Source organism: Somniosus microcephalus, chromosome 2 (genome assembly GCF_052327205.1).
Source record: "Somniosus microcephalus isolate GS21.2 chromosome 2, FLI_Smic_1.0, whole genome shotgun sequence".
NCBI lineage: Eukaryota > Metazoa > Chordata > Chondrichthyes > Squaliformes > Somniosidae > Somniosus > Somniosus microcephalus.
This window is the reverse complement of record NC_140988.1, coordinates 143302760-143326908: the sequence shown is the minus strand read 5'-3', so window position 1 is coordinate 143326908 and position 24149 is coordinate 143302760. Positions and strand designations below refer to the sequence as shown.

General features: G+C 42.9%; 1 protein-coding gene across 5 annotated transcripts; it reads left to right on the top strand.

Annotated features, from left to right (window-relative positions):
- The first annotated feature begins 2995 nt into the window (after positions 1-2995).
- Positions 2996-23833, top strand: paqr3a (progestin and adipoQ receptor family member IIIa). 5 transcript variants are annotated; one of them, XM_085963355.1, is made up of 7 exons: positions 2996-3210; positions 3900-4088; positions 8651-8813; positions 12439-12594; positions 13142-13339; positions 18014-18104; positions 19209-23833. In XM_085963355.1, the coding sequence occupies exons 2-7, from the start codon at positions 3904-3906 to the stop codon at positions 19346-19348; spliced, it is 933 nt and encodes a 310-aa protein (XP_085819481.1). In that variant the 5' UTR covers positions 2996-3210; positions 3900-3903; the 3' UTR covers positions 19349-23833. The 5 variants fall into 5 exon arrangements, with proteins under 5 accessions (XP_085819481.1, XP_085819471.1, XP_085819461.1 ...); XM_085963345.1 differs by having other exon boundaries at positions 2996-3221; XM_085963335.1 differs by having other exon boundaries at positions 2996-3241.
- The last annotated feature ends 316 nt before the right edge of the window (positions 23834-24149 follow it).

Genomic DNA, 24149 nt, shown 5'->3' with positions numbered 1-24149 from the left:
TCTCTCCCCCAGTCTCTCTCCCCCCAGTCTCTCTCTCCCCCCTAGTCTCTCTATCTCTCCTCCCTCCAGTCTCCCTCTCCCCCTCCCCCCAGTATCTCTCTCTCCCAGTCCCCCTCTCTCTCCCCAGTCTCTCTCTCCTGCAATCTCTCCCCGTCTCCCTCTTTCCCCGTCTCTCTCTCCCCCCAGTCTCTCTCTCTCCCCCCCAGTCTCTCTCTCTCCCCCCCCCCCCAGTCTCTCTCTCTCTCTCCCCCCAGTCTCTCCACCCCGATATTAATTGGACAGAAGAGGTAGGTAAAGGGGATAAGGGAATGGAGTTCCTACAATGTGTACAGGACTCCTTTCTAACCCAATATGTAAAAGGCCGAACAAGGGAGGATTCACTATTGGATCTAGTTATGGGAAATGAGCCAGAGCAGATAGAGTAGGGGAACATATAGTGACTATAATATATGTTTTAAGATGATAATAGAGAAGGACGTAAGAATGACAAACACCAGGTTAATAGATTGGAGAAAAGCTGATTTTGAGGGGCTGAGAATAGAACTTGGGAAGATAAAATGGGCAACAATATTGGAAACAACGATGTAGAACGACAATGAGAAACATTTAAAACGGTGTTCAACAAAGTGCAGGAAAAATATATTCCGCTAAAAGGAAAGAACAAACTAAACACTAATGAGACTCCATGGATGAATAAAGACATAAGAAAACAATTGAGGGTAAGGAAAGAGGCACACATTAATTCTGTAAACAGCAGAGGAGTGCATGATAAGAGAGAATTCGAAGGGATTAGGAGAGAAGTAAAAAAAAACAATTAGTAAGGCAAAGAGGAACTATGAAATTAAATTATCAAGGAACATAAAACAAAATAGTAAAATATTTTACAGGCACAACAATTAAAAAAGGAAGTTTCGGATGGGAATAGGGCCATTCAGGGATGGACAGGACAATACCACAGGTAACAATAGGGAGATGGCAGAAATATTAAATAATTATTTCACTTTGGTATTTACCAGAGAGATAGAACAGGTGGACATGACATTGGATGATGAGATAAGTACATTTAAAATGTTAAAAGGGGATATATTAAATAAACTAATCAAACTCAGAGGGTAAAACCCCTGGTCAGGATGGGTTGCACCACACATTTTAAAAAAAATCTAGGGAACAGATAGCAGAGGCACTACTACACATATTTAATAATTCGTTAGAAAAAGGTTTAGTGCCAGAGGACTGGCGGATAGCTAATGTAATACCTATATTTAAGAAGGGGGATAGAACATGTCCAGGGAATTATAGACCAGTCAGCTTAACATCGGTGGTAGGAAAAATAATGGAATCGCTACTAAAGGAGAGAATAGAAGAACATCTAGAAATGAAAAGTATAATGAATAGGCAGCATGATTTCAAAAGGGAAAATCTTGCTTGACCAACCTTATTGAATTTTTTGAACAGGTAACAGAGAGACAATGGTAATGCAGTAGATGTAATTTATCTCGATTTTCAAAATACCTTCGATGAGGTACCCCATAATAGACTGATGAACAAGGTCAGAGAATGTGGAGTCAGGGGACAAGTAGCAGAATGGATTGCTGGCTGGCTTCAAGACAGAAAGCAGAGAGTGAGAGTAAAGGGTAGCTATTCACAGTGGCAGAAGGTGGGTAGTGGTGGTCCACAAGGATCAGTGCTGGGACCACTGCTGTTCACAATTTACATTAACGATTTAGACTTTGGAATCAAAAACACAATTTCTAAATTTGCGGATGATACCAAATTGGGGGGGATAGTCAATACTGAGGAGGACTGCAACAAATTACAGGAGGACATTAATAAACTTGCAGAATAGGCATATAATTGACAAATGAAGTTCAACAAAGATAAATGTGAGGTATTACATTTTGGTAGGAACAATAACGAGGTCACTTATCACTTGGAGGGTGCGAGTCTGGGTGGGGTAGAGGAACAAAGGGATCTCGGAGTACAAATACACAAATCACTAAAAGTTGCGCCACAGGTTAGCAAGGCCATAAAAAAGGCAAACCAAGCACTAGGGTTTACTTCTAGAGGTATAGAATTGAAAAGTAGGGAAGTTATGCTAAACCTGTATCGATACCTGGCAGCTATCTTTTGCCCTGCCAGTACACTTTACACCTAATCTCAGCCTATTACCATCTCGTCTAGCTTCTAATCTCTTTTACTTCTTTTGTTTCTTTTATTCTTTTGTCCGATCGCAGCCCTGCCTTCGATCGAGTTTCTTTTCTTTCCAGTTTTGAAGAAGGGTTCGACCCGAAACGTCAACTCAAATTTCTCTCCACGGATGTTGCCTGACCTGCTGAGTTTTTCCAGCATTTTCTGTTGTTATTTCGGATTTCCAACACCTGCAGTATTTTGCTATCGTACTTGGTTAGACCACACTTGGAGTACTGTGTACAATTCTGGTCGCCATATTATAAAAAGGATATCGAGGCACTGGAGGGTGCAGAGAAGATTTACAAGGACAATATCAGAAATGCGAAGGTATACATATCAGGAAAGGATGAACAGGCTGGGTCTCTTTTCTTTTGAAAAGGCTAAGGGGTGACCTAATAGAGGTCTTTAAAATTATGGAAAGTTTTGATAGCGTGGGTAGAGAGAATGTTTCCACTTGTGGGGAAGAGCATAACTAGAGGCTATCAATATAAAAGTCACCAAGAAATCCAAAAGGGAATTCAGAAGAAACTTCTTTACCCAAAGAATGATGAGAATGTGGAACTCGCTACCACGGGGAGTGGTCGAGGCAAATAGTATAGATGCATTTAAGGGGAGTCCAGATAAGCATTTGAGAGAAAAGGGAATAGAGGGTTCTGCTAATAGATTTAGATGAGGAGGTTCGAGTGGAACATAAACGCCGGTATGGCCTGTTTCTGTGGTGTATATTATATTTAATCACCCTGTGTGTGTGTCTCTCTCTCTCTCCCGCCCCGCGCTACCGGGAGGATTCCCGTGGAGCCGGAAGTCAGCGACCGACCACATCCGGTTCAAAGCTGGCGGGAAAGGTCGGCCCGAAGAGCGTGAACCCCCGGGGTCTGACCCCCGACCTTCGCCCCCATACCCGGCTGGAACCGGCGGCTCACGTTCACTTTCAGTCCTAGGGAAGATGTCGGCGCGGTGGCGGCTGTAAAGCGCCAGGTGAAAGTTTGACCATTTCCACAGTCGACGCCCTCTAGTTAGGTGGTTGGTTGGTTAGTTAGCTAGCTAACTGGTTAGTTTGGGACGTTTTACTGAGTTGAAGGCGATGTATAAATGCAAGCGGTTGGTTCGGCTGGGGAGGAAGGTGCTCATGACCACTTCATCATGTTAATGTTGTGGCCACTCGCTGACCGCTGGTAACTTTTTTCCCCACTGCAGCTGCTGCCATTTCATTAAATACAATTTTTTCTACTTTACCGATCGATGATGGGTAATTTAAGCGCAGTTTTTGTAGTCACATGATTGAGCTGGCTTTTAGTTTGTTGAACTAATTTTATTCAGTTTAAAGTGAGAAATATCATTCGCTTGTATCATGAGAAAATAGTAATTCAATGTTAAAATGTATCAGAGAGGTTCGAGCATCATGTTTTCACACTCGGCTTTAAATAAAGAAAAATGCCACAAGGAGAAGGAGTAGGGTATTGAATGTTTACCAAGATGTGCAATACCAAAGCTCCAGAATACACTAATTTTATGGATTCTTATAATTTTTACTAATTTTATTAACCAGTTAAGTCAAACTGTAATTTTTATATTATGGTTATAATTATTTTGGAGCCTTTGCTCAAATAACGTGGTGTTGAATGGCCCTTATTGACTTAATCTATTTGGTATGCATTCACTATTTGTTATAAAATCCTGTCTTGTGTTATTTCTTTTATAATTTCCAGCATCATGCCTCAGAAGTTGCTCAAAAGTGCCCACTACATTGAATTAGGAAACTACCACTATTGGCCTGTTCTTGTACCACGAGGCATCCGTTTGTACACTTATGAACAAATTCCATCTTTTCTTAAAGATAATCCTTACATTACAGATGGATATAGAGCTTATCTACCTTCAAAATTGTGCTTAAAAAGGTGGGTAAGATTGTCTTATCAGTTTTATTGTTTTGGATACATGTGTTTTTCTGGAATAAAAATCAGTCTAGCTTTCATACAATAATAAATAGGTGTGTGTGGGGGCACCTTTGGTTATGAGATGTTAGAAGTTAATTTGGTAACTATATAGAGAATGTTTGAAGTACACTAAAGTTACCTGTGGCCACCCCCCTCTCAAACAGATATACTGCTTTGGATATTGTTGGGGAGGATGGCTTATTGGGGGAAGGCAGCAGCAGCCAACTTCCTGGCACCACGGGTGGTTCTGCCGCGCAGGACGGGAGGAAAAAGAGGGGTAGAGCTATAGTAATAAGGGATTCTATTGTAAGGGGAATAGATGGGCGTTTCTGCGGCCGCAAACGAGACTCCAGGATGGTATGTTGCCTCCCTGGTGCAAGGGTCAAAAATGTCTCCGAGCGGCTGCAGAGCATTTTGGAAGGGGTGGGTGAACAGCCAGTTGCGGTGGTGCATATAGGTACTGACGATATAGGTTAAAAAAATGGGATGTGGTCCTAAAAGCTGAATATAGGGAGTTAGGAGGTAAATTAAAAAAATAGGACCTCAAAGGTAGTAATCTCAGGATTGCTACCAGTGCCACGTGCTAGTCAGAGTAGAAATAGAAGGATATTTCAGATGAATAGAAGAATGGTGCAAGGAGGAGGGATTCAAATTCCTGAGACATTGGAAGCGGTTCTGGGGGAGGTGGGACCAGTACAAACCGGACGATTTGCAACTGGGCAGGACCGGGACCGATGTCCTAGGGGGGAGTGTTTGCTAGTGCTCTGGGGGAGGGCTTAAACTAAAATGGCAGGGGGTTGGGAACCTGTGCAGGGAGACAGAGGAAAGGGAAACAAGGATAGAAGCAAAAGACAGGAAGGAGAAAAGCAAAGGTGGCAGTCTGAGAAATCAAGGGTTTAAATCAAACATGGCCACAGTAAATAATAATTCTAAAAGGTCTGAGTGTTAAAAAAAAACAAGCCTGAAGGCTTTGTGTCTTAATGCGAGGAGCATTCGTAATAAGGTGGATGAATTAACTGCGCAAATAGAGGTAAACAGATATGATATGATTGGGATTACGGAAACATGGCTCCAGGGTGACCAAGGCTGGGAACTCAACATCCAGGGGTATTCAATATTCAGGAAAGACAGGCGAAAAGGAGGTGGGGTAGCATTGCTGGTTAAAGAGGGGAGTAACACAATTGTAAGGAAGGATATTAGCTCTGATGATGTGGAATCTGTATGGGTAGAACTGAGAAATACCAAGGGGCAGAAAACGTTGGAAGTGGTATACAAACCCCCAAACAGTAATGCGGAGGTTGGGGATGGCATTAAACGGGAAATTAGAGACGTGTGCAATAAGGGCACAGCAGTTATCGTGGGTGACTTTATAATCTACATAATTGGGCCAACCAAATTAGTAACAATACTGTGGAGGAGGAATTCCTGGAGTGTATATGGGATGGTTTCCTGGACCAATATGTCGAGGAAGCAACTAGAGATCAGGCCATCTTAGACTGGGTATTATGTAATGAGAATCAATTAATTAGCAATCTTGTGCGAGGGCCCCCCTGGGGCGGAGCGATCATAATATGATAGAACTCTTCATTAAGATGGAAAGTGAAGTAGTTGAATCAGAGACTAGGGTCCTGAATTTAAATAAAGGAAACTACGATGGTATGAGGTGCGAGTTGGGTAAGATTGATTGATTGGGGAATGGTTATACTGGCACGGTGGCATAGTGGTTAGCACTGTTGCCTCACAGCGCCAGGAACCCGGGTTCAAATCCGGCCTCGGGTGACTGTGGAGTTTGCACATTCTCCCCGTGTTTGCGTGGGTTTTCTCCGGGTGCTCCGGTTTCCTCCCACAGTCCAAAGATGTGCGGGTTAGGTTGATTGGCTATGATAAAAAAAATTGGCCCTTAGTGTTAGGGGGGATTAAATACGTGGGGTTACAGGGATAGGGCTTGGGTGGGATGGCTGTCAGTGTAGGGACCGGGTGCTAGGGTTTGGATGATCAGCCATGATCTCGTTGAATGGCGGAGCAGGCTCGAAGGGTCGAATGGCCTACTCCTGCTCCTATCTTCTATGTTTCTATGTTAAAGGGTTAACAGTGGATGGGCAATGGTAAACATTTAAAGATCGCATGGATGAACTACAGAATTTGTTCATCCCTGTTTGGCATAAAAATAAAACAAAAAAGGTGACTCAACTGTGGCTAACAAGGGAAATTAGGGATAGCATAAGATCCAAGGAGAGGACATATAAATTGGCCAGAAAAAGCAGTAAACCCGAGGATTGGGAGCAGTTTAGGATTCAGCAAAGGAGGACAAAGGGATTAATTAAGAGGGGGAAATAGAGTATGAGTAAGCTTGCAGGGAACATAAAAACTGACTGTAAAAGCTTCTATAGATATGTGAAGAGAAAAAGATTGGTGAAGTCAAGCGTAGGTCCCTTGCAGTCAGAATCAGGGGAATTTATAATGGGGAACAAAGAAATGGCAGACCAATTAAATACATACTTTGGTTCTGTCTTCACAAAGGAAGACACAAATAACCTCCCAGAGATGTCGGGGAACATAGGGTCCAATGAGAGGGAGGAACTGAATGAAATCAGTATTTGTAGGGAAATGGTGTTCGGGAAATTGACGGGATTGAAGGCCGATAAATCCCCAGGGCCTGATAATCTACATCCTAGGGTACTTAAGGAAGTGGCCCTAGAAATAGTAGATGCATTGCTGGTCATCTTCCCAAATTCTATCGACTCTGGAACAGTTCCCATGGATTGGAGGGTAGCTAATGTTACCCCACTGTTCAAAAAAGGTGGTAGAGAGAAAACGGGGAATTATAGACCGGTAAGCCTGACATCGGTAGTGGGCAAAATGCTAGAGTCCATTATAAAAGATGTAATAGCAGAGCACTTGGAAAACAGTGACAGGATCGGACAAATTCAACATGGATTTACAAAAGGTAAATCGTGCTTGACTAATCTACTGGAATTTTTTGAGGATGTAACTGGTAGAATAGATAAGGGAGAACCAGTGGATGTGGTGTATTTGGACTTTCAGAAGGCTTTCGATAAGGTCCCGCATAAGAGATTCGCATGTAAAGTTAGGGCACATGGGATTGGGGGCATGGTACTGACTTGGATAGAGAACTGGTTGGCAGACAGGAAGCAAAGAGTTGGAATAAACTGGTCTTTTTCCGAGTGGCAGGCAGTGACTGGTGGTGTACCGCAGGGATCGGTCCTAGGACCCCAGCTATTCACAATATATATTAATGATCTAGACGAGGGAACTAGATGTAATATCTCCAAGTTTGCAGACGACACAAAGCTGGGTGGGCATGTGTGCTGTGAGGAGGATGCCGAGAAACTCCAGTATAATTTGGACAGGTTGGGTGATTGGGCAGATACATGGCAAATGCAGTATAATGTGGATAAATGCAAGGTTATCCACTTCGGTGGCAAAAACAGGAAGGCAGATTATTATCTGAACGGCAATCGATTGGGAGAAGGGGAAGTGCAACGAGACCTGGGTGTCCTTGTGCACCAGTCGCTGAAGGTAAGCATGCAGGTACAGCAGGCGGTTAAGAAGGCAAATGGTATGTTGGCCTTCATAGCGAGAGGATTCGAGTACAGGAGCAAGGATGTCTTGCTGCAGTTGTACAGGGCCTTGGTGAGACCACACCTTGAGTATTGTGTGCAGTTTTGGTCGCCTTATCTGAGGATGTTCTTGCCAAGGAGGAAGTGCAGCGAAGATTCACAGACTGATACCTGGGATGGCAGAAATGACTTATAAGGAGAGATTGGGTCGATTGGGCTTATACCCGCTGGAGTTTAGAATAATGAGAGGGGATCTCATTGAAACTTATAACATTCTAACAGGACTAGACAGACTAGATGCAGGATGGATGTTCCTAATGGCGGGGGAGTCCAGAACCAGGGGACACAGTCTAAAGATAAGGGGTAAGCCATTTAGGACTGAGATGAGGAGGCATTTCTTCACCCAGAGAGTGGTGAACCTGTGGAATTCTCTACCACAGAAGGCAGTTGAGGCCAATTCATTAAATATAGTCAGGAAGGAGTTCGATATATTTCTTCTGGCTGAAGGGATCAAGGGATATGGGGAGAAGGCAGGGACAGGCTACTGAGTTTGGATGATCAGCCATGATCTCATTGAATGGCGGAGCAGGCTTGAGGGGCCGAATGGCCTACTCCTGCTCCTATCTTCTATGTTTCTATGGTAGGAGTTAAGTGTAGTCCATAAATGATTTATTTTAAAAGCAAAACCGCAAGCAGTATTTTTGGTAACTAATTTGGAAGTGTTAAAGATCTGGTGTCAGTCATGAACATATTTATGTTGGTAATTTGCTAAATGCAATCCTGAAATGGTGTATGTTATAATGTTACCATGTTCTGTATATATTTATAATGCATGTGAAGACATTTTATGTAGCTCACCAGAAGGCCTAGGAAATGAGTTCAGAAACCTAGATAGTTGCTCTTGTATTTTTACATTGGAATAATTAATACATTTCTCTACAGTCTTTTCATCCTTTCTAATGAGACGGTGAATATTTGGAGTCACCTACTTGGATTTTTCCTGTTCTTCAGTCTTGGCATTTATGACATGACCATTGTACTTCCAGAAGCAAATGCCTCTAGGGATGATTATGTTATATATTCCATCTGTCTCTTCTGTTTCCAGGCAAGTGGTTTAGACATGATTGTACATTCAAGAAATATATCTTTGCAGGGATCACTGTATTACATGTTTGTCTTTCATGAGTGGTAAATACTCCAATGACTGCAGAGTAGTGTTTCTCAAACTGGGGTTTGTAGAGATTTTCCAGGGGGTCTGCAACCGGAGGTGGCCAGAGGTCATTAAAAATGATTAAATGGTGTATGTTGCTCTGTAATTCAAAAGTTGAAAACTAAAAAGTCCAATACATCTTAAAGAAAATGAAAGCAAAAAGCAGATTTATAAAGACACAGATTGTAGCCAGGATACAATTCCACAGGAAGTCTCGTGGCAAGGAACGAGCATGGCAACACATTATTAAACCGCCACTAACAACCAATTGGATTGTGCTTTTCAGTGGCACTTAAATTCAATTCGGCGTCGAGCACTGTCTGCTCTATCCTTCGCAATATAAACAAGCGGTTTTTTTTGCCTACAAATACTTTGCGCGCAACTTCAATTTTATAAGCTCAAGGGTTAAGTCAATTTGGGTAGAGATCTGTGCCAATAAAGGAAGGTAACCCTTAACTGGGAATTGCTATGGATCGCCAGAACAAAAGGAGGATAATCAGGTGGAGGGGTGGGAGATTTCAACCCCCTTTGTACCCTGCCTGGTTTCTGCTGGGTAGGAATCAAAATGCCCTGTGCGACTTGCCTCCTCCGATCCTTCTGCCTTGTGCGGCCCAATATTAACCTATTTTTAGTAGGCAAGCAGGACACCTGCTGGAAGGTAGCAAGTCCCTGCTTTAAATGTGACTCAGATAATTAAAATGGCCCATAGTTTTTTATTGGCTTTTTGGTTCTTGGTGGAATGAACCTTAAGTCTCATTAGCTAAATTCTATGGAGAGGGCATTGAAGGGTGAAGTTTCCTTTTTATAAAGGTTAAATATTTAAAAATAATTATCGGCGGTAACTCTTTATAAAACGATACTGATTCAGTTCTTGTGAATTATTCTCAATGGCTGGGCCCGCCTCCTCAGAGGTCCACAGTTCTCACTCACTTTGCAATGAGTGCTCCCTGCTGGTCGAGCCATTCCTCTCCTTGGCGCCGTGGCCTTGTGACATCCTCCCGACACGTGATCAGAGTATCTGCAGGTCCCTTCAAACCCGTGCCCGAATGTGTTCATGCAAACACGTACAATCTCAGTGTAGCTATTAACAGAACATGCCAGTGGGACAGTATGGCGGTGAGTTATGCTTCCAGCAGCATTCCAACATGTGCATGGTTGCTTGTGTCCTCACTCACCTTGGCCAGCCTGTTGATTGCTTTAAAAATTGTCCAGTACTAAGTGGCTAATAGTGGCTATCAGTTGCTGCAAAGTACCCAGAATTGGTGTGAGGAGCGGGCTCACTGATCTGAGTAAATATCCGTTTTCTTAAAAGCATCATTAAACCATTCTACATGCAGCACTTTCATATTAGGAGTATTACATAATCATTTAGATGTGGGGTGGGTCAGTGATTACTAATCGATTTGAAAAGGGGTCCTTCAATCAAAAAAGTTTGAGAACCACTGCTGTGGAGCACTTGAAATTGTGATCTGACAAGTACCTCTGTTAAAGTACCATGTCACCATTCTTTTACTACAGATTGGCACATGGGACAGAATAGTGGGGCCTAATCCAGGTAGCCTCTGATGCTGGTGAAGGGTTACAAGTGTGTCCCATCCCCAACACTAACATCCCACCCCTTTCGCTCCCAAATGTTCTAAATTGAGTGGACTGTTTGTTTTGTACTGCTTATATTGGCAGCACTGGAAGAATACCACATTTATAGTGCTTGCTTGATTTATTGTTATTTCTTCAAATTGGTCGTTTTGGTAGCAGGCTTCAGGCCTGCTATGCTGCGGATTGCTCTCCTGTTCTGTCTTTGCGGGCTGGGGGAGAGCAAGTTTCATGCAAATGGAGGTTGGGTTTATACATATTTAAAATAACTTTTATATAGCAAGTAATTGAATATAGAATGTTTTCATTGTTAAGCAAAATGAACTCTACCTTAACTTGCAGAAGTAGTGAGACAGACGGGCGTTGATCATCAGCAACAGTAAGGTAGAGGTTATACAGAGACGAGTAGAATACATAGTGACGAAAAGAATGATCCTACAATGTGCCAAAGACCAGAACATAGATTTTTCCGATTGGCCTTAACACTGGTGATTCATTTAAAATAGGTGAGTTACCATAGGGGTTAGGCTAATCGGAAAATCCAGGTTTAAAATCTTTAACTGCTGTTGCAGCAAATGTTGTGTAATCAGCATCATAAACGTGCAGTTGGTTACATCTGATCTCAAGAACACTGAATCCATTAGGTTTTTTTTAGTTTCTTTTTGTGAAAGAAAATTAGTTCCTGAAATGGCATTATTAGGAGCTGGGCTAGTGATGTGTATGGCAGGCATAATCAAAGTTGTGTTGCTTGAGCAGAGGATTGATGAGCTGCAGGACCAGCTGGCTACACACTGCAATATATGTGGGAAGAAAAGTTTCTGGGAGATGTATTGCAGAAGGTAGTCACCCAATCGGTAGAGAGGAATAGTGAAGCAGGGAAGAGGAAGAGGGTGACCACCCACAGGGGAGGTAAGCGATTAGGAAAACTCCATGGATCTGGATTTTTCCAATAGCTATGTAGTTCGTAACACCTAATGATGAGGACAAGGATATGTGTCTTTGCCCTACAAGAAACATATAGAATAGTCAATGACTTGTTTGAGTTTCCTTGATTACCAAGTAGAACCTATAAACCTAGATACAAATAGCATGACTCTGAACAATGACCAGGGCCTAGTTGCATTAGAAATCAGAGGTGTCCTCAGCCAAACTTCACTGGGAAATATACCATTAAGCTTTCTAGGCCTTGCTTTATGGGAGCTATGTACATTCTTCAGAACTTTGATGGTGTTGCATTCCAAAGGCTTCTCAAGACTGTAGGTATGCCTCTGGGTGGCTTTGCCAGAATTGTTTCCTGACTGATCATTGATCCTCATTAGATGACTGGAATATGTCAGGCCTGGAAATTCAAAGGTGGTGCAAATCCCTCTGGCAGCTGTGCTCACTGCTTCCTTTCCAATGCTTACCAATTATGGGAATTAGCACAGGATCCAGAGAGGCAAAGCAATCCATTATGATAATAGCTTGGCATGAACTTTGCTTTCAATTGCATTGTTTGATACCTCTATAAAAACTGAGGTAAAATGATTCTTAAGTATAAGGTGGCCTACCTCCTCTCCAAGTGCCCCACCCCTTTGATCATTCTTTTGCTTCTTAAATGCTTATAGATATCTCTTCTATTTCCCTCTTATTTTAACTACCATTCTTTCAAGTGGCTAGGGACAGAAAGGAGATGGGGTAATTAGATGGTTTTTGAATTGGCAAGATGTGGATAGTGGTATGCCATACTTATGGCACATTGTTTACTTATTCATTACATCTCTGCAATGTAATTCTGAGATTTGCTTGAAAACTGAACAGCCATTAAAATAATTTTGTAAGCACAGTTAGGTGCTAAGCATTGTAATATGCAGCTTTGTGTAATATGCAGCTTTGTGCAACATAAGTGTTTTTTTCTTGCAATTAGTTTGGAGTATTTGCTTTGTAGGTTTGCATGCTGTGTTCAGTTGGATATCACCTGTTCTGCTGCCATCGCTCTGAGAAAGCAAATCGTCGCTGGATGGCCCTTGATTACGCTGGTATTGCCATAGGGATTTTGGGCTGTTATGTCCCTGCAGTATTCTATGCCTTTTACTGTAATGAGGTGAGTGTTTTTCTGCTCAGTAGGCTTAAACTTTGTTTGAGTCGTCTTCATACACTGATTAACAGTAATATTTGACATTTCTCTTTACTAACCAAATGATAATTAAGTCCTGATTGGAAATCATGCCACATCTAACCACAGATGAGCAAAACCACATGGTCACATTTAGAAATGTTAACAAGAGAAGCTTCCCTCTTTCAAATGTTCTGTGAATGGGGTTTGGGGGAGGGAGAAGGAGGACAACATATCCTGTAGCACTTTAACCTGGTAAGAGAAAATGATCTTTTTAAGTACAAATGATCCAAATTAATTGTGTTTTTCTGTTTTGTTATTTCAAATTAATTGTGGTTTTGTATCTGATCACTTAACTTAATAAGCACATCTAACCAATACTTCCATAAATATGCTACTACGTTCAATTACTAGAGTTTCAAAATTAATTGAATTACTAAATCTTTTTTAAATGTATAGTGATACTTCTAACCATGAAACCATTTATAATAGTTCAATAATTTGTATGAGATTTGAATTTTGTTTTTGTGCTTAGTATTGGCGACAGGTGTACTTAATAATGGTGCTGGCTATGATACTGGCAGTATTCTTTGCACAAATACATCCGTATTCCCTCACGCAGCAGTGGTACAACCTGCGTGCACTCATCTTTTGCTGCGTTTCTGCGTATGGGTTTATCCCAACAATTCACTGGATTTGGCAGAATGGAGGGATGAGCGCACCAATAGTTCAGGTGAGAGACAAAATTAGTTTAAACTACAGAATTGAATGCTTGTACAGTTGATGTGTTTGGGACAAACAAAACTCCATGTCGACAAGGGTCAGTTATAGCATCTAATTAAGAAGCAAGCAAATACTGCATTCTATCCAATATCATGCCTAATTTTCATTAAATTTAATGTATTGCATAGTTTACTCCATAGAAGGGTTAAATTTGACCTTGAATTTAGATATTTTGGACAAAAATTAATTTATCTTCAATGGTTATTTTTAACTCTAAGGTAGTTACTATCAGAATCCTTAATATTTTAAGTAGGTGGTGCATTTGTATGCTTAAGACATGATGAGCCACAGTATAATAGAATGTGTTCAGAGTCAATATTCCCCTCTAAGATTCTAGCTGTGGCTGTACCTTCAAGGAGAAGGGTCTAGTGGAAAGTGAGCATTTCCCCACTGGAAGGGAATCAGCAAATGAGTTATTCTGGGCCATTTCTTGCACACTGCAAAATCCCACTACAGTTTTGGGAGGGCATGCACTGTCACCGTAAAACTTCTCCCAACCATCAACCTGTGTATGGGGCTGCTCACAGAAGAATGTTTGAGTGCTTTACAGAAAAAAATGGCATTAAGTGGGCGATGAAGAAAGCACAGTTGAAGATTACATTATTTAGGGAGCTTTTGAAAAGCAGAGGAGGTGGGAAGGCAGCAGTGTTTAAGAACAGAATTTTGCAGGGCAAGGGCATAGTGGCTGAAAATACAGCTGGCAACTGAGCGGGGCAGGTATGGAATAAGCTCATGTCTAATTGAATGGCGAGCATATGCAGGGACGCGTGGCTGGAGGAGTTCACCGAGGTAGGCTGGTGTGAGACTGGATGGATTAAAAAGTGATGACGATGATCTTAATCAATTCAGTGTGCCACTGGAGTAGGACAGAGGAGGGGGCAATGTTTATTTGTTTATGGGATGTGGGCATCGCTGGCAAGGCCAGCATTTATTGCCCATGAGAAGGTAGTGGTGATGAGCTGCCTCCTTGAACCGCTGCATTCCATGTGGCGAAGGTACTCCCACAATGCTGTTAGGTAGGGAGTTCCAGGATTTTGACCCAGCAACGATGAAGGATCGGCGATATACTTCTAAGTCAGGTTGGTGGGGAACTTGAAGGTGGTGGTGTTCCCATGCGCCTGCTGCCCTTGTCCTTCTAGGTGGAAGAGGTTGCAGGTTTGGGAGGTGCTGCCGAAAAAGCCTTGGTGAGTTGCTGCAGTGCATCTTGTAGATGGTACACACTGCAGCCATGGTACGCCGGTGGTGGATGGGGTGCCAATCAAGTGGGTTGCTTTGTCCTGAATGGTGTCGAGTTCTTATGTTGTTGGAGCTGCACTCATCCAGGCAAGTGGAGAGTATTCATCACAATCCTGACTTGTGCCTTGTAGATGGTGGAAAGGCTTTGGGGAGTCGGGAGGTGAGACACTCGCCGCAGAATACCCAGCCTTTGTTGCCACAGTATTTATGTGGCTGGTCCAGTTAAGTTTCTGGTCAATGATGACCCCACCCCCCCAGGATGTTGATGGTGGGGAATTCGGCGATGGTAATGCTGTTGAATGTCAAGGGGCGGTGGTTAGACTCTCACTGGTTGGAGATAGTCCTTGTGTGGCGCGAATGCTACCTGCCACTTATCAACCCAAGCCTGAACGTCATCCATGTCTTGTTGCAAGCGGGCATGGACTGCTTCATTATGAGCAGTTGTGAGTGGCACTGTGCAGTCATCAGCGAACCTCCCCATTTCTGACCTTATGTTGAAGGGAAGGTCATTGATGAAGCAGCTGAAGATGGTTGGGCCTAGGGCACTACCCTGAGGATGTCCTGGGGCTGTGATGATTGACCTTCAATCACCACGACCATCTTCCTTTGTGCTAGGTATGACTCTAGCCAGGGGAGAGTTTTCCCCGCTTCCCATTGGCTTCAGTTTTACAGGGGCTCCTGGATGCCACACTCAGTTAAATGCTGCCTTGATGTCGAGGGCAGTCACTCTCACTTCACCATGTTTGGACCAAGGCTGTAATGTGGTCGGGAGCCGAGTGGTCTTGGCGGAACCCAAACTGGGCATCAGTGAGTAGGTCAGTGGTGAGTAAGTGCCTCTTGGAAGGTGTCATTGACAGTGCTATCATCACTTTGCTGATGATTGAGAGTAGACTGATGGGGTGGTAATTGGCTAGATTGGATTTGTCCTGCTTTTTGTGGACAGGACATACCTAGGCAGTTTTCCACATTGTTGCTGTACTGGAACAGCTTGGCTAGAGGTGCGGTTAGTTCTAGAGAACAAGTCTTCAGGTCACCAGCTGGGATGTTGTCAGGGGCCACAGCCTTTGTTGTATCCAGTGCGCTCAGCCATTTGTTGTTATCCCGTGGAGTGAATCGAATTGGCTGAAGACTGGCTTCTGTGATGTCGGGGACCTCGGGAGGAGGCCGATATGGATCATCCACTAAAAGTTAAAGATAGTATTAAACTTAAAGAAAAAGCATATAATTGTGCAAAGATGGGTGGTAGGTCAGAAGATTGGACAGAATATAAAAAACAACAATGACCGATTAAGGAGAGAAAAATTAGAGTACGAGAGAAAGCTAGCTAGAAATATAAAAAAATAGTAAAAGTTTCTATAGATGTTTAAAAGCGTTAACAAAGTGAGTGTTGGTCCTATAAAAAGTGAGTCTGGGGAATTAATAATGGAAAATAAGGAGATGGCAGTTGAATTAAACAGGTATTTTGCATCGGTCTTCACTATAGAGGATACAAGTAACAGCCCAGAAATAGCTGTAAATCAGGAAATGGAAGGGAGGGAGGAACAAGAAAATTATAATCACCAGGGAAGTGGTACTGAGTAAATTGTTGGAGCTGCGGGCTGACAAGCCCCCGGGTCCTGATAGACTTCATCCGAGGGTCTTAAAAGAAGTGGCTAGTGAGATAGTTGATGCATTGGTTTTAATTTTCCAAAATTCCCTAGATTTGGGGAAAGTTCCATTAGATTGGAAAATAGCAAATGTAACTCCTTTATTCAAAAAGGGAGGGAGACAGAAAGCAGGAAACCACAGGCCAGTTAGCTTAACATCTGTCATAGGGAAGATGTTAAATGCTATTAAAGACATTATAGCAGGGCATTTAGAAAAGTTCAAAGTAATCAGGCAGAGTCAACATGGTTTTGTGCAAGGGATTTCCAGAAGGCATTTGATAAGGTGCCACATCAAAGGTTATCGCAGAAAATAAAAGCTCATGGTGTAGGGGGTAACATATTGGCATGGATAGATTGGCTAGCTAACAGGAAACAAAAGGCATAAATGGGTCATTTTCTGATTGGCAAGATGTAATGAGTGGTGTGCCACAGGGATCAGTGCTGGGGCCTCAACTTTACAATTTTATATAAATGACTTGATGAAGGGACCAAAGGTATGGTTGCTAAATTTGCTGATGACACACAGATAGGTAGGAAAGTAAATTGTGAAGAGGACATGAGGCTACAAAGGGATATAGATAAGTGAGTGGGCAAAGATCTGGCAAATGGAGTATAATTGTGGGAAAATGTGAAGTTGTCCATTTTGGCAGGAAGAATAAAAAGGCATTATCTAAATGGTGAGAGATTGCAGAGCTCTGAGATGCAGAGAGATCTGGGTGTCCTAGTGCATGAATCACAAAAGGTTACTATGCAGGTACAGCAAGTAATTAGGAAAGCTAATAGAATGTTATCGTTTATTGCGAGGGGGAATTGAATACAAAAGTAGGGAGGGTATGCTTCAGTTATACAGGGCATTGGTGAGACTACATCTGGAGTACTGTGTACAGTATTGGTCTCCTGATTAAGGAAGGATGTAAATGCGTTAGCAGTTGAGAGAAGGTTTACTAGACTAATACCTGGAATGGGTGGGTTGTCTTATGAGGAAAGGTTGGACAGGCTAGGCTTGTATCTGCTGGAGTTTAGAAGAATAAGAGGTGACTTGATTTAAACATACAAGATCCTGAGGGGTCTGGACAGGGTGGAGGTGGAGAGGATGTTTCCTCTTGTGGGAGAATCTAGAACTAGGTCACTGTTTTAAAAATTAGGGGTCATCCATTTAAGACATGGAGACATTTTTTGAGGGCAGTGAGACTTTGGTACTCTCTTCCTCAGAGGGCGGTGGAAGCAGAATCTTTGAATATTTTTACGGCAGAAGTAGATAGATTTTTGGTAAGCAAGGGGGTGAAAAGTTTTCGGGGGTAGGCAGGAATGTGGAGTAATCGGATCAGCCATGATGTTACTGAATGGCGGAGCAGGCTCGAAGGGCCGAGTGGCCTGCTCCAGCTCCCAGTTCGTATGTAAATCCCTTTGCCTTTCCACTTTTAAGCCCCTCCTTAAAACCCACCACTGACCAAGATTTTATCAACCTTCCTATTATCTGCTTTTTTTATTTGATTACTCCTCCGTGAAGTGCCTCAGGATGTTTTTGTACATTAAAGACACTATATAAAATGCAAGTTGTTGTTGGGTAATTTCTATACTGAAACCCTCCACATGTCATACAAAAATGAACCGGAGTTGGTGGTGAAAGGCTAAATTGCAGTGGTATATTAAAAAATGAATGGTGGTTCACAAATTGTCACGTTAAGTTTAATCCTAATTCTTGTGTAGTTTATCATAATTCAATTACTTTATATTCCCAGGCATTTATTCCACGTGTATTTGTGATGTATTTGATGGGTGCAGTGGCTTTTTTTCTCCACATCACAAAAATTCCAGAAAGATATTTCCCAGGTGAGCATGCAGAGGCTAAAGTTTATTTTATGATCTTTGGACAGCCACAATTAATATGGAAAACTAGTTTCATAGCCAGTCTCAAGGCAAGTGATTTGTTGACACTTGCTCCAGATAATGTAATAAAAAAAGTTTCTGCCTCCCAAAGGAGTCTAATTATAGCTGAAATATGGCAGTGATGTGCTGGGTCTATACCAAGCTGAACTGAAACTACAGTGGAGAGTACTTAGTGCATGTCAACTATCCCTTATCCGCAATTCCAAAATTCGAAAAGCTTTGAAAACCGAAAGTTTTTTCGTGGGGAGATACTTAAATGGATAGGAAAATGGTTGAGATTTCTTGTGCTTTAAAAAAACTGACCCTTAAATGTTCAATACTTGTTGTATTCATACTTTGTATAAATTGTTGCACTGAAATATTGTATATTTTTGATGAGTAAATTAGGTAAACAGTAAATCTGACTTTACAACGTTCCCTGTGGGCTGTTTCTTTCAATGCGCGGTATTTCCAGTGTAAAAGCTTCAGCAGCTTGCACGGGAGTTTGCAGATTACTGCGTGGCCGTGTGCAACTTTGAGGAAACATTGCTTTTAACTATTTCTTTATAGTAATCTGGTTACCTAGCCAGGTTTGCATCCATCACTAGTGGTGTAGTTGTAGGGTAAACCCGACGGCTGCCTCTTGTCCATTTATAAGCATCATCTGTTCTGAAATCCGAAAAATTCCAAAACCCGTCTGGCCCCAAGGGTTTCGGATAAGGGATAGTGCACCTGCACATGTATAATTGAGGGTATTTTGACATTCATTTTGCCTCCCACCAGGACCTATTGGGTGGGGGGGAAGCTCTGCAAACCAGAGTTCAAAGCTTCAATAAATAGTTTGCCCAGTAGTTAATTTCTCAAGGCTTCAGAGTTTCAAGACCTTTACAAGAACATTGTAACCATAGAAATGGTTAATTTCTAAATTTTCCATTTTTATAACACTTCAATATCTAATGTTGCTTTGTTCTAGTGCTGCTGGTTACAAAATTACCAAATATGGTACATAGTAACATTCTTCAAGTGGGGGGGAAACAGGAGTTGCTAACATTTCTGTACCTTTTACAGGGCAGCTCAACTACCTCGGTTCCAGTCATCAGTGCTGGCATAGCCTTGTCGTCATGATGTTTTATTGGTGGCACCAAACTGGAGTCTACATCATGCAGTACAGACACAACCAGCCCTGTTCTGAACTAATGAATACATAACTGCATCATCAGTGTCTTCTGTGATTGAGTGAATAATTTCCTTAAATGTGCCTGTTGAGAATCTGTAGTAGTACACAGAGCCAGGCTACTGGCAGGGGAAGGAGGAAGAAAGTTAAAATTCTACTGTTGAATTGATAATTCATGTTCAGTGTTGATCTGTACATGTACAGACCTTTTTATTTAAACAAAGTAACAGATTGTTGGGGATGGGAAAAGGACAGATGTGTCTAGTCATACTGCAGCTACTTTCCAGTAGCTTTTTGTAGGATGTCTTTGTATAAAGAGCTTACACCATAGGGTGTACTAGTCATCCTTCAAATGTCTGTGTTCCTCACTATTAAGATATACAACTGAAAAATCATACACAGACTTTCAGTTGGTGTCAAGTACTGGTCTCAATCAAGAACCTGGAACGTGCAAAGTGGAGCTTGTAAACCAGAGTTAAATTGTCAATTGCTTGTTGCAATAACAATGGAGCAAGTATGTAGAACTTCATTTGCCAAGTGACTAAATGTTAATGTTAGTGAGTAGATGGTGTTTTTAAACCTTGGCTTTGTGCTGCACTGCACTTTTATTACCCCTGGTTGGAAGCCCAAGTGGTGCGAGACTGCCTCTTAGGGGTTGCCTCATTCCTGTCCACATTAGCGTACACTGCCTCAGATAGGAGACCTCTGGAGCTGTATTACCACTTTTGTATTAATGCACATTTGAAGCTGCTTTCCATAGATACAAAAGTCATAGAATAATGTACGTGTTTCTTTCAGATCTACTTAGCAGGCTGATCAGCAAACTCTCATCGAAGTCCTATTTCCTCATGACCTGGAATGGAGAATGAGAAAGAAGGGCAATGTGTGCTGAAGTGAAACTATAGCATATGTATTAAAACAAATTTTAAAGTAGCCCATATATTTTAGGATGTTCCAATTCTATTCTTTATGGATATAGTATGAGAGACTTGACAAGTACTTCAAATCACCATAGCAGAGAAATAATCCTATAGATCTGTATTTATGGAGAGTGTAGACAGAATTAGAACCTGTGGAATAAGAACTGCCATATCTAAAACTAGCTGGAGTGCCCGGCGGTGCCGAGGGTTTTTTGAGGCCATGTTGTTATGAAAATGAGTTTGGGTGTCTGTGAAGGAGAGAGAGGGCGAGAGAGAGCCGCCGCCGCTCACCTCGCTTCCCCCGGGCTGTGCGGGGAAGAGAGACTGACTGGGGATGGGAGTGAGACGCTGCCACTCACACGCTCGCTTCCCTCTCCCCCGGGCTTTCGGGCCGCGCGGGGGAAGAGCGCGGGAGAGAGTGAGATGCCGCCGCTCACTTGCGCGCTTCCCTCTCCCCCGGGCTGCGGGGGGGGGGGGGAGAAAAGAGAGAGCTTGGAGGTGGGCAGCTGGCGCTGCAGAATGTGAGAGAGGCCTGGGCCCGGTTGCCGGGGTAACCCTCCTTCTCCTCCCCCCCCCCCCCCCCCCACCCTCCTGAGCGGCTACCTCCTCCCGCCCATGTGTATAGAGGACATACAGATCGATATCTATATAAGGGTCTGTCTCTCTGGCCGGCTATACAATCAAAAGTTATAGAGCGTACCTATGCATATGTTATATCAAAAGAAAGCTATCATTAGGGGACTCTTGTAGGTGTATTTACTTTTTGCTCCGACAAAAATTGTGCCGACAGTATCCAAAACCCGTGTCTCATTATCGAGTGGGGGCGGGTTCATTGTGTTTGCGGGCAGGCCATCCTACAGTTGAGTGACCTGACGGTTGACCAATCGGTGCGTGTGTGGGCGGGCCTTATCATTCTGAACTGAGGTGAGTTGCCACCATCTTGATTCCAAACTTCATTTCTTTTTCCCACTTTCTGCATGTTTCTTTTCAAATCTACATTTCCAGCAAAAAAAAAGTTGCTTTTAAAACTTTTTTTTTTTTAAAGTTTAATTTGAAAATCTTTTCTTTAACATCTAGAATTTTCCTACCTTTCACCGTTTTTCTAGGCCTGTAAGTCTGTTCCCGAGCTAGGCACCACCCGTCGCGATCTTTGTGAAGGCTAGAGGGAGTGTGGCCACCGCCGCCATCTTAGTAAAGGCGGGTGGGGCAGGAGTCAGCGCGCGTGACTGGAGTCCGGCCTGGCGTTGCGCGGTGGCATCTCTCTGCTCTTGAAGCCGGCTTGGGGGTTCCCCGTCAGAGGGTATGCTGGCTCCCCCCCCCGCCGCATCACGGGGGTGGGTTCATTGCGTGTGCGGGCGGGCCATCCTAGAGTCGAGTAACGTGATGGTTGACCAATCGGTGCATGTGTGGGCGGGCCTAATGCTTCTGCATTGAGGCGAGTGGCCGCCCTCTTGCTTCCAAACTCTTCATTTCTTTTTCCCACTTTCTGCGTGTTTCTTTTCAAATCTAGATTTCCAGCAAAAAAAGTTGCTTTTAAAACACATTGGCCGCGTGAGTATGGATGGGGTACTCGTGCGTGGGCCCGTTGGAAGTGCCGGATTTCAGCATGCGCGGGAAACCGGCATTTCCTCCAAGGGGTTCAGAGGTCCACTGCGCGCGCACCTTCCTTTTTTTTTTACAAGTTTGCCTGTGTAAGGGCCTCAACTTTTTAGAAATGTAAAAAGATGTAAGGACTTGATTCTTTAAGGTAAGTGGTCAATTATTTAAGATTATAACTTTTTCCACAGCTTTATTGTTTTTAAGGACTTCACAGTAAGAGTATTTTTAGACCCAATTTTAAAAAAAAAACTATTTTAAACAATTATTCAAGTTTGTTATTTATCGTTCATTTAATGGGATGTTTTTAAGTAGTGTTTTGGGCACCCGTAGTTTGACAGTTCTTACTATCAAACTCATGAATGAAGTTTTCCCTCCCGTGATTGGCTGCCCAGTGCTCACCTGATCCCAGCTGGCACATCGAACTAACTACGCCGCTGGATCAGGCAAGCACAGCGCGCCAACAGCTGAACCGGGCCAGTGACAGGAATTCCAAGCAGGCCCAGGCTTCAGCTGTCGGCGCGCCACGCAAGTGCACAGCGGGGGCTTGCACACACGGCAAGCCCCCGAACCTAATTTCTGGGCCATTTTTATAAAAAAAAAGTTAATTAATTTGTAAATCTTTTCTCTAACCTCTAATTTTCCTACTTTTCACCGTTTTTGCAGGCAGGCCTCGAAGCCTGGGCTTCTGTGGCCCACCATCTTAGTCGGGGCGGGAGTCAACCCGGAGCACGAGCAAATCGGCGGTCTTGAAGGGGGCGGGGGGGGGGGGGGGCGCGGGGTTTACCCCGGCAACCGGGCCCGGCCCTCTCTCACAGCCTCAAGCCGGTTCCCAGGGCAGACCCAGCCGCAATCAGCGGTCTTGAAGCCGTCTCGGGAAGGGGGTGATGGGTTACCCCGGCAACCGGGCCCGGCCGTCTCTCCGGCTCACGCCCCTTCCTGGGCCACTCGCTTCCAACAACATGCCCTCAAAAAAGCCTCGGCACCGCCGGGCACTCCAGCTAGTTATTTATATATATATAAATAGATGGTTGATAATTGACCTAAATTTAATAGCAAGGAATGAATTATAGATTCTAATGTTTGTTCAAGTACACATTACTGTAATGAATGTCATCTGCATGACGTTCACCCAGGAAGTGATCAGACTCTTTCCTGATTACTTGAGGGTTTTAATCTTTGACAATGATCAAGTTGACCAATTAGCTGATTTGGTCCTTTAGGGCATAATAGAATAATTGCCTGATCAGTGTAGTGGAATTGATATTTATTGTCTGATGGGTAGAAAGGCAGCTACTACTTCTACCCTTCCTCCTCATGTTGTTGTACAGCTAAAGAGATCAAGCAGGAAACTAGATTGTCTTGCCACTTTGCACTGCTCCAGTGAATTGGTTAGGCAGGGTATTTGAACAGACCAGGCATAACTGTGATAGACAAAAGGTTCTAGTGGCGAAGTCTTAAAAGAGAAAATCTACTTCTGTGAAATATGAAAGTATAACTTCAAATAACCATGGTGTAAGAATGGAACAATCATTACTGCTAAGAACATCACTGGTGACTGAAGGGTAAATTTTACAAATCTGTGCTCCTGCCTCCTCACACATTGGGGGCATGAAATTGTAAAACTTACCTCTGGATGACAAACTAGTGGAGGGCTAAGTGCAATGTATATATATTTTTAAATAGCTGTTTTGTGCATAGGACATTTCTTATCAACTAGTGCTGTTTGAAAATGGTGGTAGTTATTTTAATTGTGTTTGAGTTGTAAAAATGTAATTATGGTTTTTACTACTTGCCCTTAAAGGACAAGCTGGTCATGTGATTGTCAGATGCTTAAGTTCTGCATTTTACTCAGCCTGGAAAAGGTTGTTTATTGGGTGGGGGAGGGGAGAGATGGAGTTGGTGTGGGTTCTGTATGACTCATTATTTGGAGTTTTGTTCATTATTTCTCCTGTGACTTAATGGCTGGTGTTATCAAATAAATACATATTTTCTAACACTTACTGAATTATCATTCAAATTTGCATCACAGTTCTTTAATTACACAATAGGTGGCTGTAGTCCACCAATGATGCCTGCAACTGCAAGAAAAAATATAACCAACTTCATTGCATATTTTGTGGCCAGACACAGTTATCCCTGTGTGCTCTCCTGACCTTTCCATCAATAATTGCTACTGGAAAACAAAGGGAAAAGTCAAAGTCAATCAAAAACATGCAATTTGAAGAGCTATGGTTCAGTTGGTACAAGGTAATGGAGCCAATGTAAGTCAGTGCGCACAGGGCTTGGTGTGAGTTAGGACAGGCAGCAGAGTTATGA

Excerpts from the sequence above, each read along its gene's own strand:
- paqr3a (XM_085963316.1), top strand. The coding sequence starts at position 3,283 with ATGCAAGCGGTTGGTTCGGCTGGGGAGGAAGGTGCTCATGACCACTTC. Across the intron at positions 8,814-12,438 it reads TCTGTCTCTTCTGTTTCCAG|GTTTGCATGCTGTGTTCAGT; the intron begins GCAAGTGGTTTA and ends TTTGCTTTGTAG. Across the intron at positions 13,340-18,013 it reads TGAGCGCACCAATAGTTCAG|GCATTTATTCCACGTGTATT; the intron begins GTGAGAGACAAA and ends TTATATTCCCAG.